Below are 13,250 nucleotides of genomic sequence, written 5' to 3'. Positions count from 1 at the left end.
TCTTATTAATATAGTACACTAAAACCATTTAAACTTGGAATACTTCCAAATTGCTGCTTTGCTTTAAGAAATTCCCTGCGGAACTTCAAAGGCGATGTCGGGAAAAGCGGAAAATGCGCCTCGGGCGGGGCTTTTGTCCTGCGTCGCCTGTCGAAGGACTCGAAGGGACACTCTCGCCTCTCCGCGGACTTTTCGCTGCCAAATATTTTCTTTTGAGCAGCTCTGAGCAGGAAAGCTGATGCGGATGCTCCTTGCCGCTGATCCGCTATGCAAGTCCTTGCTAGCACTTCAAAAAAAAAAAAAATCCAATTAAACGAAGTTCTTTTTTGTTGTTCCTTACGCTTTTCCAGTGATTTTCTTTTGCTCTCGCTGGAGGGGAAAGTGCATCAGCGATGGACAAGGAGCTTAATGCACAAATTCGCACCCTGACAATTACATAATCTTGGGATTTAGTCGAGTGCAGTGGTAGTGGAAATTAATACGCTAAGTAAATCACTTCGCAATCGCCCACTAAATGTCACTCGTGGATTAGTCTGAAAAAAAGTAGGAAACAATGGGGAATATTTGTTAGCGTACAAAAAACTTTTACATATTTCAAACTAGCAGTTGGTAAGACTTAGAAATTGTTACAAGCGATATTGTTCCCCAAAAGCTTTTGTATTTTAACACCGAATACTTATATGTATACTTAAATAAAGAAAATTTCTCTTGACTTCTCTACTGCAAAATTAATGTGATTTGCTTAACTAAAGACACCTTTTCCACATGAACTAAATTAAGCGCTGTTTATAAGCGTAATTTGGCTTTTGAAAACCCGAATCCGTTAGCCGAATTTTCCAGATTTAATCTGATTACCATCCATCAATTGCCACTAATTTTGCAGTGATGTTCGTTAAATGTGATTCCCACCGCTTTCCGAATTAATGTAATTACTCCCCATAAATTGTCACTAATTTTGCAGGGATTTTTGGCCAAAATTTTCCACTGCCTGTTCATTATTATTGACCGGGAATAGATTATCGATTTGCTGCCTTTTACTAAGAACTCTGCTGGCCGAGATTAATTGAGCATACATTTTTACTGTGCTTCGCAGGAGTTGCGTGAATTGTGAAAAATGAACGGCCAAAAACGGAGGGGAAAGTGTCCTTGGGAAATGTTTAATAGACTTTTAAGTCATTTTTTGTTGCTCCGCGTGGAGCCATTCAAGGAACCCTTGAAGGACCCAGTCTGTTAACTGCTGTCACCTGCTGGAAATCACGGCCATTAATCACGATTATTTCGAACTGAAATCGAAAAACGAGCCACTGCCTGTTGGCCATGTTCGCCACGGCTCCTCGCCATTACTCACATTAATAAGTAATTATTTAAACTTGCCTGGCACAGTTTCCTCGGCTCAAATTGGCACTCGAGCGAGAGTGAGGTGTGCTGAATTTGAGCCACGATGTGATTTGCAATAGTTAATGGTTGAATTTCGCACCTCGACACCCAATAAGCTCGGTTCATTGGGTTAGAAGTACTGCTTTAAACTTGATATTATCATAGGTGTAAGTTTCAGAAAATTATCATAATCTTTATATGTTTACTACCAGAAAAATACTTCTGAACTGATTAAACTCAGAGAAATTATATTTATTTAAAGTATTTTTATAATGTTCAATTTTAATGAAAATTAATTAATTCCTAAAATTATTATCTAATTTTTATATACCTATGTATTTAACTTAACTTTCAAAGGTTGTGTTTCTTAAAATGTAAACTTACCATTTATAAGTAATGCAATTTGCTGGTTTCTGGATTCATAATCATAATATTTGTATGTAATTGTTCAAACTCGTTGAATTTAATTCTGAATTAATTTTCTCATTTCCATAAGCTCTCCTTGAAATTATTCATAAATCTGATTTTAAAGTCCTCCAACTTGAAGTGAAGTTTGTGCGCTTAGTTAACCCTGCAATGCGTTGTGTCCAAAAGGTTTGCTTGGTAAACAGAAACACTTTAATCCCCATTAGGTGGTCCACAGTCCGCCGTTTGGATCGAACCCCCAGGAGGCCTCGGCTACCCGCCGATTAAAACTTTCTGCGGCGGTCCCTGTTTCAGTTTCAGATTCAGATACAGTTTCTGAATCAGTTTCTGGCGGTGACTTCTGCAGGCCCACAAACAGTTGGCCGAAAGTCGAAAGTTTCTGCTCTGCGGTTAATTCGTTTTTATTTTCACTGGCTGCGATTGTTTAACCGAAAGCCTCAAACCCAACTGGCGCCAGTCTGTCCCTCTTGCCACTTTCCCATTTTGGCCACAACAAGTGAGATGTCAATCAATAGTTCTTGGAAACTTTTCCCGCCAGAATAAATGTGTCTCGCCCCAAAAAAATAAAACCAGATGTGTCTGCTTTTCCGCCAACCCGTATTTGCCCAAAGTCCTCCTACTCTGATAGTTGTCAAAAAACTTAAAGCACTTATTTGAATGCTGACCAACAAGTATTTGTTATCTGTTTAACTGAATTTTAAAGCCAAAAAAATTATAAGTTATCATTATTCAATGTTATTAAAAAAGGTTTTCTTTTTTGTGAAGTGATTCTCAGTAGCATTAATGTTGTCCACGGATAATTTAACTGCTTACATTAACATATTCTATTGAAAGCATTAATACTTTATCAAAAAATTAATCCTTTTTTTTTTTTTTTTTGCTATTAAGATTCATTTAAACCTTTTTTTGATTGTCTAGGTCAATTTACCAGATATTCGGTTTTGCTGTTATTGATTTAACAAAACAATTTTAAAGGTTTTTAATACTAGATTTATTTAAAACTTATTTTATTTAATTGCTTTTTGACTTGGGAAATTTACCAGATATTTGGTTTTCACAACTTCACAATTCTTTAATACTAACAATAAAAATTGAATAATATTGTAGTAGATAATTGATGTTGTACATTCGTACACACTTATTTTAATTAATAAGTTTTGAGTTTTTCATCGTAATTAAATATGTGTATAAATATAACAAATTAATTCCCAAAAACAAAAAGTGTTCTTCTGTCCATAAATAATCTGTCTTCTTATCTATGGAAACTGTTTGTGGGGAGGAAAATCAATTTTCTGGAGCAGCTGAATCGCCTCAAGACAGTGAGTGAAAGGTGTATGAGATTTCGCATTGTCCTGCGCAAGAAATCCTGCAACTGCCGCCCCGGAAACTAACTTTCCTACCTCAGAAAACTACTGGAATGCGTAAACAATGAGAGTTATGGACAGACGTACATGTGTGGGTATGGAAAAAAAACCCCTTAAAATAATGGAAAACAGCTCACGTATCCGCAGTCTTGGCCAACATAACGTTGTGCGTTTTGCACAACCGTTGCTCGCAAGAAGAGTCAACACAAATGCAAACCGACCTCTGGGGTCCTGGAGTCCTGTAGTCCTGTAGTCCAGGTAGAAGGACAATGGACTCCGCAGTCATACACACAAATTGCATTTTGAGCGCGAGCCCATGTTGCATGCAACTGCAACTAGTGGAGGGAAAAATCTGGTAGTCATATAGGTACTTATATATATATAGAAATTATTTCTGGCTATCTTAAATTTGAATATAAATGCTTGCTTCTTAATTTTATATTTTGTTGTACCTAAGTAATGTTTTCATAAATATTTCTTTGGTACATGAACCTCACCTGCACTTTGTTTAGGTACCAAAAATAGTTATACTCATCTCTGATTGCAATTGGGTCAACGAACGAAGATGTCCATCAGCCGCCCGCTGCTGTCCTCTTAAGTCGACTATCAGAGGTCCAGGACAATGCCAAATCCGAAAGTCCTGCGGCGCTTTGTCTAGTGAGCAAACTATAAGCATCTGCAGCGCGACCGACAAAAAGGTCTTTCCGAGGCGTTTTCATCCAGAAAAGGCGCTTAAAGAGCGTAACCTTTGAAAAATCCGACTGCTCAAGCCAAGGACAAACCGAAAATGTTTCTAAATTGCTTTAATTTTCCCTAAGAGAGTTTTGTACTGATGGTAATACAACACATTCTAGGGTCATTAGGCAGATTAATTTTAAAAATAATAGATAATAAATCAACTAATAACCATGTAGTGTTATTTATTGTGCGAAACTGACAGCAATAATGTTTAAATATCTTTGAAATAACTGAATCCTTCAAAATCATGTGTAAATATTTTCTTTACTTACCAGTCATTAATCTTAAACGTCCCGCCCACTTTGAATTTGCCAACACTGGCACGCAGTGCAACGCTAAAATGTACTAGCGCTTGCTGAGTTCGATCGCAGAATACTGGTTTTAATATTTTGGGAAGTTTACGAACCGATCACTGCCACAAACCAATGCATTTCTAGGTAGATGAAAAGATCTATGCAGGCAAATATAGAGAAAATGCATTTTACAATCCTGCCGCGATTTACTCTTATTCAATAATTTTCTAAGCATTAAATTGTCTTCTTTTTACCAGTTTGGGTAATTTTGTTTAATGTAAGGTATCTGTAAGCCCGCCATTGCAATATAGGATTTTTTTAACAAAAATTGTGATATCGATATCGATATTTTGATATATTTTCGACAACTGCCAGCGCTTGACAACCCTGCTCCGACGTGTTGACCGGGAAGAAATCAAACGAAGCCTCCAATTGATTTTCGACCGCGATCCTCCACAGAAGTACAGAATTGCTAAAAGTGAAGAGAAGCTGGGTCCGAGCGAGCGTATCCAAACGAGGAAACATATTCCAACGCTCCCGTGACGCGAAACGCTGTAAAAATTGAAAGTCAAATGAATTCTGTATTAAACTGTGTGTGTGCGTGTAATTCAAGCGTCAATTTGATGATAAAATTTGCCTGCGCCCCTGCCAATGTGTCTGTGCGCTGCTGTTGAGCATAAGAGCCTGTGATTGTGTGTGTGTTTGTGCGTGTCGGTGAGAGCGTCGAGCATAAGAAAACAGCGCAAAACAACAACAACTTTAAGCCAGCGACGCTTAGCGAAAGAGTGGAACAAAGAGAACGGCGCGAGAAGTCACCATTTTAGTAGACGAAGAAAGTAAGAAAAAGGAGCAAAGATGTCCAGTTTCCAGATTCACCAAGACACCAGCAACAAGGAAAACCCGGGCCTTACGATTCCGGCCGGAGTGAAAAATGCCAAGCAGCCGTTGGGCGTAAAATCGGAGAAAAATGCGCTTGCGCCACGGACTAACTTCGCCGTGCTCAATAGCAACAACAATGTGCCGCGTCCGTCAGGAAAAGTGGTAAGTGTACCGTTTTTCTCCGATTACGTTTTCCGTAATTCCAATGCAGCTGCCGTTTTTTTTATGATGGTGGTGGGCTCTCCAAGTTACTGCGCCTGAACGTGTGTCTGCTTAGCGGTGGTGGTTTTTCTCCTTTTTCCCCGCTCTCTTCACCACATTGTTCCTTTAGTTGCTCTTTTTAGACAAATTTTGCTAATCATTGGAGCCTAACCTCTAAACTTTCCTAGAAAAGAGCGCAAAGCCTTGCTATTTCGCGCCTTTTTCAAACAACTGCAACAACAAATCAGCACACAAAAGAGGACAGCAATAGCAAATGCAATTACCCCCGCACACTCATGCACAGGCGCACGCATGGGAAGCCAGGGAAAGGCGCGCAACTAAATAACAGGATCACTCCAGCGGGAGGGAAGGGGACAGTCGTTAACCCTTTTTGCTCTTAAATTCACAGTTCATGGATTTCATGGCTTATTTCTTTTGAATTGTAAATTAATAATTAACAACATGCTATTGCGAATGCTTGGAGCTATTTATTTCCATGTTATTTTATTCAATATTGACAACATTTAAGAACATAGCCTATCTTCAAAATGATATCATCCTATTGCATCATATTTTTTTCCGTTTACTTATCTGCCCTTTTCCTTTGTACGCTCCTTCCAGCAAGTCTTACGTGACGTGCGGAACCATAATGTGGATGAAAATGTGGAGTATGGGGCCAAAAAATCGAATGTGGTGCCGGTGGTGGAGCAGTTCAAGACCTTCTCCGTTTACGAGGACAACTGCGACACCCAGGTGGCGCCACCCGGCAAATCGCTGGCATCCTTTGCCGACAAGGAAAACCAATATGCCGGCGTTAAGTTGTAAGTTTTGATTGGGCTTCATTGGTTTTCCTCCCAAACTTTAATGGTTTGTAATATCCAAAAGCGATGCGGGGCAAAAGGATTTTGTCAATTGCGATCCGGACGGCACGCCCATGTCCGTGACTGAGGTCATATCACCCATGTCCGTGGATCGCTCGATCCTTGGTGTCATCCAGTCGAATGACGACAGTGTCGTGGAAGTGGTAGCCAAGCCCAAGGAGCTTCCGCCGTGCAACGATCGCCAGCGGTTCTTCGAAGTGGTCCAGTACCAGATGGACATACTCGAAAATTTCCGGGAGAGTGAGGTAAGTTTGGAAACCAAAACTTATAAGTTTAAAACCCTAGAATTGACAATTTTAAGTTTAAGTAAAGTGAGATTTTTACAACAACTTTATCTTTATGCTAATTCATTTAAAAATGCGATAAACAAATGTAAATTGGCAAGTCAAATCAACTCATTATAGTCAAAAGAAACGCTGTTCTTGATAAGAAAGAAAAAGATTTATTAAAATGTAAGGCAGTGTAGTTCCAAAAGTATGATCATAAATTCATTTAGTTATTTTAAAGCATATTGCAGACGAGGTTTTCTTTTATCGTGATAGAGAAAACCAAGATAGCATGATAAGAACAAAAATGTCGTCTGGTAGGGATTCTCCCCTTGAGTATCTTGGTTGTTGTATTTGTTACCCTTCGCGTATTTCTCTGGCCATGTGCATTTCATATTTGTGTACAGACGCAGGCAGACGTAACTCCTCTATTCTCAAGGAGCGGGGGTAAAAAAAACCAGGAAGACGGACCCTGCCGCACCCTAATGTCGCATTCCCTTCACGCAACGCTGCCCGTTTTCTGTCTCTGTTTCTGGGTCCGTGGGTTCCCATTCCCTCGCTTTTTTCCCCGTCTTCGGCACATGTTTATCGGGCGGGAAACGCAACGCTCGCCTGCATCTCATCCTTCGCCCCGGTACTATTGACTATTCTTCGTCTTCTCCCGACTCCTCACTATTTCACCGACAGACGCAGCACCCTCGGAACTAATGGAATTTGACTTGCAGCTAATTGCTGTTGTTTTCTTGCGGCCACGCTATGTTTTCCTGCTCCAGAAAAGCAAAAATACATACTCATAATTATTGTTGACACGTTTTGCTCGGGTTCTTTTAATGCCAAAATTAGACAAAATTGTGCATATTTGTAGCAATGATTTGTTGTGCAACAACAAAGCTGAAATTCATTGTATTGAAATAAATGAGTTATAAAAAGTTATAAAAGCATTTAGTTGATTTATAATACTAAATATTCAAATTAATTCGTATACTACTTTTGGTAGCGCAGTGATTCTTTCTGATATGCAATAAAGCAATAGTTCAAATTTTAAAATAAAATGGTTATTTTTTATTCTTTAACGAATAACCATGAATTATTTTTATGAATGTTTAAGCCTTGTTAAAATTTATTAGATTTTTTGATGTGCAATTCTAGGTTAAAATGTTGTTAACTTAAATTTACTCAAATTTTTAGCTTTGAACTAAAACATAAAGAATTTCCTTGGAACATTCATTCCCAACGAACTTTTGCCAATTGAATGAGCTCTGGATCCGTGTGGAAAATTGCAACACACACACAAGTTCTGGTGAGGCAGCTTCCCAATCGCATCCAGGTCATCATTATCAATTTCCGCTGTGGGGAACTAAATCTTAAATCAATCAACGTGAGTTCTTGTTGAACTGATCGTAGAAATCGTCGGAGACTGCGTTGCTCAATGCCACAAGGGCCTCCTTGCGCTGCTTGTCCTGCTCCACGGCCAACTTTGAGTTGGCCCGCATCAGTTCATCGAACTCCGCCTTGCGTCGGCGATCGTCCTCGATCTGATGGAGCACCAGTGTGCGATCCATGTTGATGGCATACTGCTCCCACTGTTTGTCCATCATCTGGGCCTCCGTCTTGCGCTGCGTGGCCAAGCGGAGCTGCTGCTCCTGGCCCAGTCGAAAGACGCGCAGCTCCTCGGGCGTCATGCCGCGATACATGAAGGCGATCTTCTTGTTGGGATCGGTGCGCGACTGGGCCACATCCGGATTTTCGGTGAGCATGTCGCTGGAGAGCATATTGTAGATTTCGGCCATGTCGTCCTCGTACTTTTCGCGCTTCTCCCGCTCGCGATCCATTTGCTTTTGCTTGGCCATGTTGATGTTGAACTGACGCACTCGCTGGATCACCTGGTTGCGCATCTGGTGATCGGACTTGGCCATCTCCTGCAGATGCTGGTCCCGGCAACCGACGTTCTCCATCAGCAGATTGTCGGCTTGCTTGCGCGCCTCCTCCGCTCGCTTGCGTTCCTGCACCTGCTGATCCAACCAGGCGCGCTGCTGTTCCCGCTGGCGCACCTTGCGCTCGGTGTTGTACAGGTCCTCGCCCTGGAAGATCTGGGCACTGGACACGCCCAGTGCGATGTCGTTGTCGGCCACGCGGGTCGGACGCGCCTTCTTCAGGAAATCCGGATCGTTAAGGTCGAATTCGCGACGCTGCTCCTTCCGCTGATAGCGACAGCGATAGTAGTTGAGATCCGAGTCCACCATGCGCTGCTTCTTCTCCAGCTCCTTTTCCTGCGCGGAAATCAGACGCTTCTGCAGCTGCTCCTGCTCCTCGAACTTCTTGTCGCACTCCTCTTGTGCGGTCCGCTGTTTCTTCTTCTCCAGGATTTGCTTATCCAGCGTTTCCAGATCAAGCTATATAGTTCGATGTACCAAGGTGATTTAAGGGATATATTTAATAGAGATTTCTGGAGATTACTCACCCCATAGAGACGCTGCTTGGCGTTGAAGATGCGCCGCTTGCGTTCATCCTCGTACTGCTCCCGCTTCTGCAGCTTCATCGCATCGTCCAGGTCCTGCTTCGTACATATTCCGATTTTGAGCGTCATCTTGTGTCGGTATTGTTGTACAAAATACACAGGCTAAATTTCTGTTCGATTTTTTGTTAGGTCTGAAGAAATGTCTGCCGTTCCCGTACCCTGTAGAAAAATAATGAATACTTTATTTATGTTCCGGTTGAGTTTGTTTGCCCGGTTGCCCGGTGCTTTGTTTGTTGTTTGTCCTTAGTAAATACTCTTGTACAGTCAGCCTTTCTCAGTCGATTCCTTTTAAAGGTATTGTACCACACAAACCACTAAGATGGATTATAAAGAACATGCTACCAATTTGTTCATTAAAATATGCATCTTTGTTTTAACCATTTAAAGCTTAGGTAATCTTTAGAACATTTTAGTAAAAGCTTCTTTTGCATTTGGAATACCAAAAGGTTAAAATAAAACGAAGCGTACTTGCATTTTGACCAATTACGAATATCCAAACCAATTGAGAAGGCAAAATGGTCTAAACCTTTTCTCCATTTCTGCTGGTCGTGGCGCTTGACGTGTCCAATAATCGTTAAAGCGGCCATTAAATAAACACCTAATGTACATATTGCCCACATAGGCGTTTTGGCAAAGATTTTCACGTTTGAACTGGGAATTTGAATGCGACTCACGTACCACGTACCACGAAATAACCAATAAACAAATAAAAATTGGTAAATTCGATTCCCTCGCTTTTGCTGGCCACTCCTCCCTTGGGATACGTTTAGGTTGACTGGAGTGAATTTTGTTTCAGATATTATATGGAAATGTATTATACCCTTGTTTATATATGTTCGAATTTCTTTAATCTACTTTAAATTTTAGTTGATATTATTTGCACCCAAAATAAACTCACTTTTTTAATCAAATAGTAAACTTATTTTAATTAAGAGGTACAAAATAGTTGATACACTGACAAACCAGAGCAGCTCACAGGTTTTTTTCCCCGCAAACTAAACAAATTTATGGAAATAAATACTGTGTTTGCGGGAGGCATCAAGCCTTACCAAAATTTGCGCGAAATATGTTAACGATGAGAATTTCGTTAAGCCAACCGAAGTTCAGTTTCCAAAACTGAGCAAAGTTTGCTTAAGTAATTAGAAATTATGGGTTTGCTGCTAATTTGCTCAGCCGAGACTAATCTGTTGTTTAAATCTTGCAGAAGAAACACCGCCCGAAGCCATTGTATATGCGCCGGCAGAAGGATATTAGCCACAACATGCGCTCCATCCTGATTGACTGGCTGGTTGAGGTGTCCGAGGAGTACAAGCTGGACACGGAGACGCTCTACCTATCCGTTTTCTATCTGGATCGCTTCCTCAGCCTGATGGCGGTGGTGCGCTCCAAGTTGCAGCTGGTCGGCACAGCAGCCATGTACATTGCCTCGTAAGTGGTTACAGTTCACAATTTGATAGACAAACAAAATGATATGATATGTTTCTGTATAGGAAATACGAGGAGATCTATCCCCCAGATGTGGGCGAGTTTGTCTTCCTCACCGACGACAGCTACACCAAGGCCCAAGTGCTGCGCATGGAACAGGTCATCCTGAAGATTCTCTCCTTCGATCTGTGCACACCGACTGCTTATGTATTTATCAACACGTACGCGGTGCTGTGCGACATGCCCGAGAAGCTGAAATTCCTGACGCTGGTATGTCCCTAAAAATTATACAACCGAACTGAACTTAATTCCCTATTCCTCGCATTCATTTAGTACATTTCTGAGCTGTCGCTGATGGAGGGTGAAACCTACTTGCAATACTTGCCCTCTCTGATGTCGTCCGCTTCGCTCGCTTTGGCGCGCCACCTTCTCGGCATGGAGATGTGGTCGCCGCAGCTGGAGGAGATTACCACCTACAAGCTGGAGGACCTGAAAACCGTGGTCCTGCAACTCTGCAACACACACAAAATGGCTAAGGACCTCAACACGCAGGCCATGCGGGAAAAGTACAATAGAGACAAGTAATTTGGCTAAATACTAGAAATCCAATGGTGCAATGGTGCTAAAAGGTTTTTATTTCTGCAGGTACAAGAAGGTTGCTGCGATCGAATCAATTAAGCTGACCAAAGAGGACTTTGATCAGCTTTGCCAGGCCTACAACGCCAAGCAGAACGAGAATCAGCAGCAATTCCAAATCGAACGTGAATTTGTTTTATAAGTTTTAAGTGTTTTTCGCCTCTGCCATGGTCAAATTGTATTTTAGTTTAGTGTACCCCCATGTAGCATTTCGTAGTTTTAGATATAAGTGTAAACACCACACACACTCACATACACAACGTAGAGGAAAGGCAGTTTGATGCCATAAAAAAAAGAGGTCGCATACGAGCTCTCTGCAGTGATTGGCCGATTGGCAAGCTCCCGTAAAAAGTACTGGACAATTTTATATGCGCGCCATATGAAAGATTAGTTTCCAAACCAAGTACTCTTAATTTGAACCCAGCATTCACGTCTGTCCACGGTGAGAGCTTGCCACGCCAAGCGTGAGCAGTAGGAACTGCGGCAGTCTTAGTCTATCCGACCAACAACAACGAAAACCTTACCTAGTTGATCTGCCCAGGTTACCAATATTTTATTTTCTGTTCTATCTCTGTTCTCGATGTATTTTTATGTATTTATAAATTGATTCATACGGGATGTATACAATGTGTCTTAAGCAGAAACAGCTAGCTTGAAGAACTATTTTACCTTAACATATTTATACATATAAACCAACTATATTAGGCCAAGAATGTTCTGTGAACCACGATACGAAATACATAAGTGAATTTTACAAAATATACACATTTAGCCGCCTACGAAAGCACACACCCAATAGACCAGCAGCACAGCCAATCGTCCCGATCCAAATGGTGGCAGCCACGAATTGCTGCCCGACTTGTATTTATCTTAATCTAATGACGCTTACTACATGTTTACTAAACTTAGTCTAATCTCCCGTGTCGGTGGGTGGGTTGATGTTGCTGAGAGCATTAAAAGAGCTATAGCTAAATGCAGACAAGCCGAGTTAGCGAGGTTCTACGTTAACATAACTTATATACGATTGTACTAACTTCTCAATGTAATTTGGTAAAAGCAATGCGAGTGCGTCGTGCTCGCAGGCCGTATATTCCATATATACCTATTGTATTCAATAAAAATGTGAAAGACATGCACAACAAAAATATTGAGAATACTTATTTTAGTTATTGGTTTGGAGTTTCAAGCAACGTTTATGATCTCAAAAGAATTATTTGGGGAAAACAACAAAACCAAAATATATTAAAAATTGTGTATCTACTCGAACTCCATGTATACATGTACTTGAATTTTACTTTACATTTTAGCAAACACACAAACCTTAACTTAATTAAAAAAGTGTTTCTACAATTGACTATACATAATATGGTTATGCTTACTCTTCAGAATCTTTATCTCAGGTTTCCTGTAGGATTCTTTAATATTAGAAATTTATGATATATATTTTAAATAATTTAGTTTTAGCAAGTTTCTTGTTTGAAAATTAGTTTTTCCTCTGAAGTAACATACGACGTTGTTTGTGCTGTGCAAATATTTGATTGCTCGACATTTGTAAAGTCTTGTATTGATACAAGTTCAATTACCGTTTTTGGCCCTCATTGAGGAAATCAGATCAAAAGTTGGTATTTGCTAACTCAAATAGGAACAAATGTGGCCCAAAGATTAGTAGATCGCTATAAAAGAGCATGATTTACTGGCTTCCAATCACAACTCGATTAAGTTTCAAATCAACTAGATCAACAAAAAGATCCTAAAAAAATTCAAGATGAAGTTCCTGTTTGTGATCGCTCTCTTTGCATTGGCCATTCAGGTGGCTTATTCTGCAACTGGGACAACAACAACAACAACAACCACAACAACTGCTGCTAGTACCACAACAACAACCACGGATGCAACAACCACCACCACGTCCTCGTCCACCCACAAAAAGCGCTGCTGGAAGGGCAACAACTGGTGCCACACCAGGATTCCCAAGAAGAAGTGCAAGCACCCAAGGAGGTGTCACAAGACCGTCGTCATTGTAACCCACCGAAAAAACTAAAGAACACAACCTGATTACCAATAAAATTTCGAAATAAATACATAAATGTGAGCACTATAATTTAATTTTTCAATTAATTCAATAACCGTCGTTATTGTTACCCACAGGAAAAACTGAGTGCACATTGATACTGATTTAATAATTTCAAAATAATAATATAATATATAATAAAGTTAAATGCGATACAAGAACTGTAAACTCGTAT

General features: G+C 40.5%; 3 protein-coding genes across 3 annotated transcripts; 2 read left to right on the top strand and 1 right to left on the bottom strand.

The window, feature by feature from the left end:
- Positions 1-4,608: 4,608 nt before the first annotated feature.
- On the top strand, positions 4,609-11,767 carry LOC108100165 (G2/mitotic-specific cyclin-A). The gene is made up of 7 exons (XM_017203928.2): positions 4,609-5,239; positions 5,900-6,099; positions 6,164-6,404; positions 10,148-10,371; positions 10,434-10,638; positions 10,702-10,949; positions 11,014-11,767. Exons 1-7 carry the CDS (start codon positions 5,054-5,056, stop codon positions 11,144-11,146), a joined length of 1,437 nt encoding a protein of 478 aa, XP_017059417.1. The 5' UTR covers positions 4,609-5,053; the 3' UTR covers positions 11,147-11,767.
- On the bottom strand, positions 7,226-9,179 carry LOC108100168 (RIB43A-like with coiled-coils protein 2). The gene is made up of 2 exons (XM_017203932.2): positions 8,887-9,179; positions 7,226-8,818 (listed from the first exon to the last, which is right to left on the bottom strand). The coding sequence occupies exons 1-2, from the start codon at positions 9,010-9,012 to the stop codon at positions 7,799-7,801; spliced, it is 1,146 nt and encodes a 381-aa protein (XP_017059421.1). The 5' UTR covers positions 9,013-9,179; the 3' UTR covers positions 7,226-7,798.
- Positions 11,768-12,457: 690 nt separating the features above from the next.
- LOC122319908 (protein new-glue 1-like) lies at positions 12,458-13,244 on the top strand. The gene has a single exon (XM_043207806.1). The coding sequence runs from the start codon at positions 12,770-12,772 to the stop codon at positions 13,043-13,045; it is 276 nt and encodes a 91-aa protein (XP_043063741.1). The 5' UTR covers positions 12,458-12,769; the 3' UTR covers positions 13,046-13,244.
- Positions 13,245-13,250: the final 6 nt, after the last annotated feature.

This window comes from Drosophila ficusphila, unplaced genomic scaffold (genome assembly GCF_018152265.1).
Source record: "Drosophila ficusphila isolate 14025-0441.05 unplaced genomic scaffold, ASM1815226v1 contig_286, whole genome shotgun sequence".
Classification (NCBI taxonomy): Eukaryota; Metazoa; Arthropoda; class Insecta; order Diptera; family Drosophilidae; genus Drosophila; species Drosophila ficusphila.
Note: the sequence above shows the minus strand (reverse complement) of the source record. Positions and strands in the feature narration are given on the sequence as shown.

What these genes read in the sequence shown, in the direction of transcription:
- LOC108100168 (XM_017203932.2), bottom strand. Translation starts at nt 9,012, where the DNA reads ATGACGCTCAAAATCGGAATATGTACGAAGCAGGACCTGGACGATGCG. An exon ending in CCAAGCAGCGTCTCTATGGG is followed by an intron (nt 8,819 to 8,886) that starts GTGAGTAATCTC and finishes CGAACTATATAG; the next exon opens with CTTGATCTGGAAACGCTGGA.
- LOC108100165 (XM_017203928.2), top strand. Translation starts at nt 5,054, where the DNA reads ATGTCCAGTTTCCAGATTCACCAAGACACCAGCAACAAGGAAAACCCG. An exon ending in CGCGTCCGTCAGGAAAAGTG is followed by an intron (nt 5,240 to 5,899) that starts GTAAGTGTACCG and finishes CGCTCCTTCCAG; the next exon opens with CAAGTCTTACGTGACGTGCG. An exon ending in GCAGCCATGTACATTGCCTC is followed by an intron (nt 10,372 to 10,433) that starts GTAAGTGGTTAC and finishes GTTTCTGTATAG; the next exon opens with GAAATACGAGGAGATCTATC.
- LOC122319908 (XM_043207806.1), top strand. Translation starts at nt 12,770, where the DNA reads ATGAAGTTCCTGTTTGTGATCGCTCTCTTTGCATTGGCCATTCAGGTG.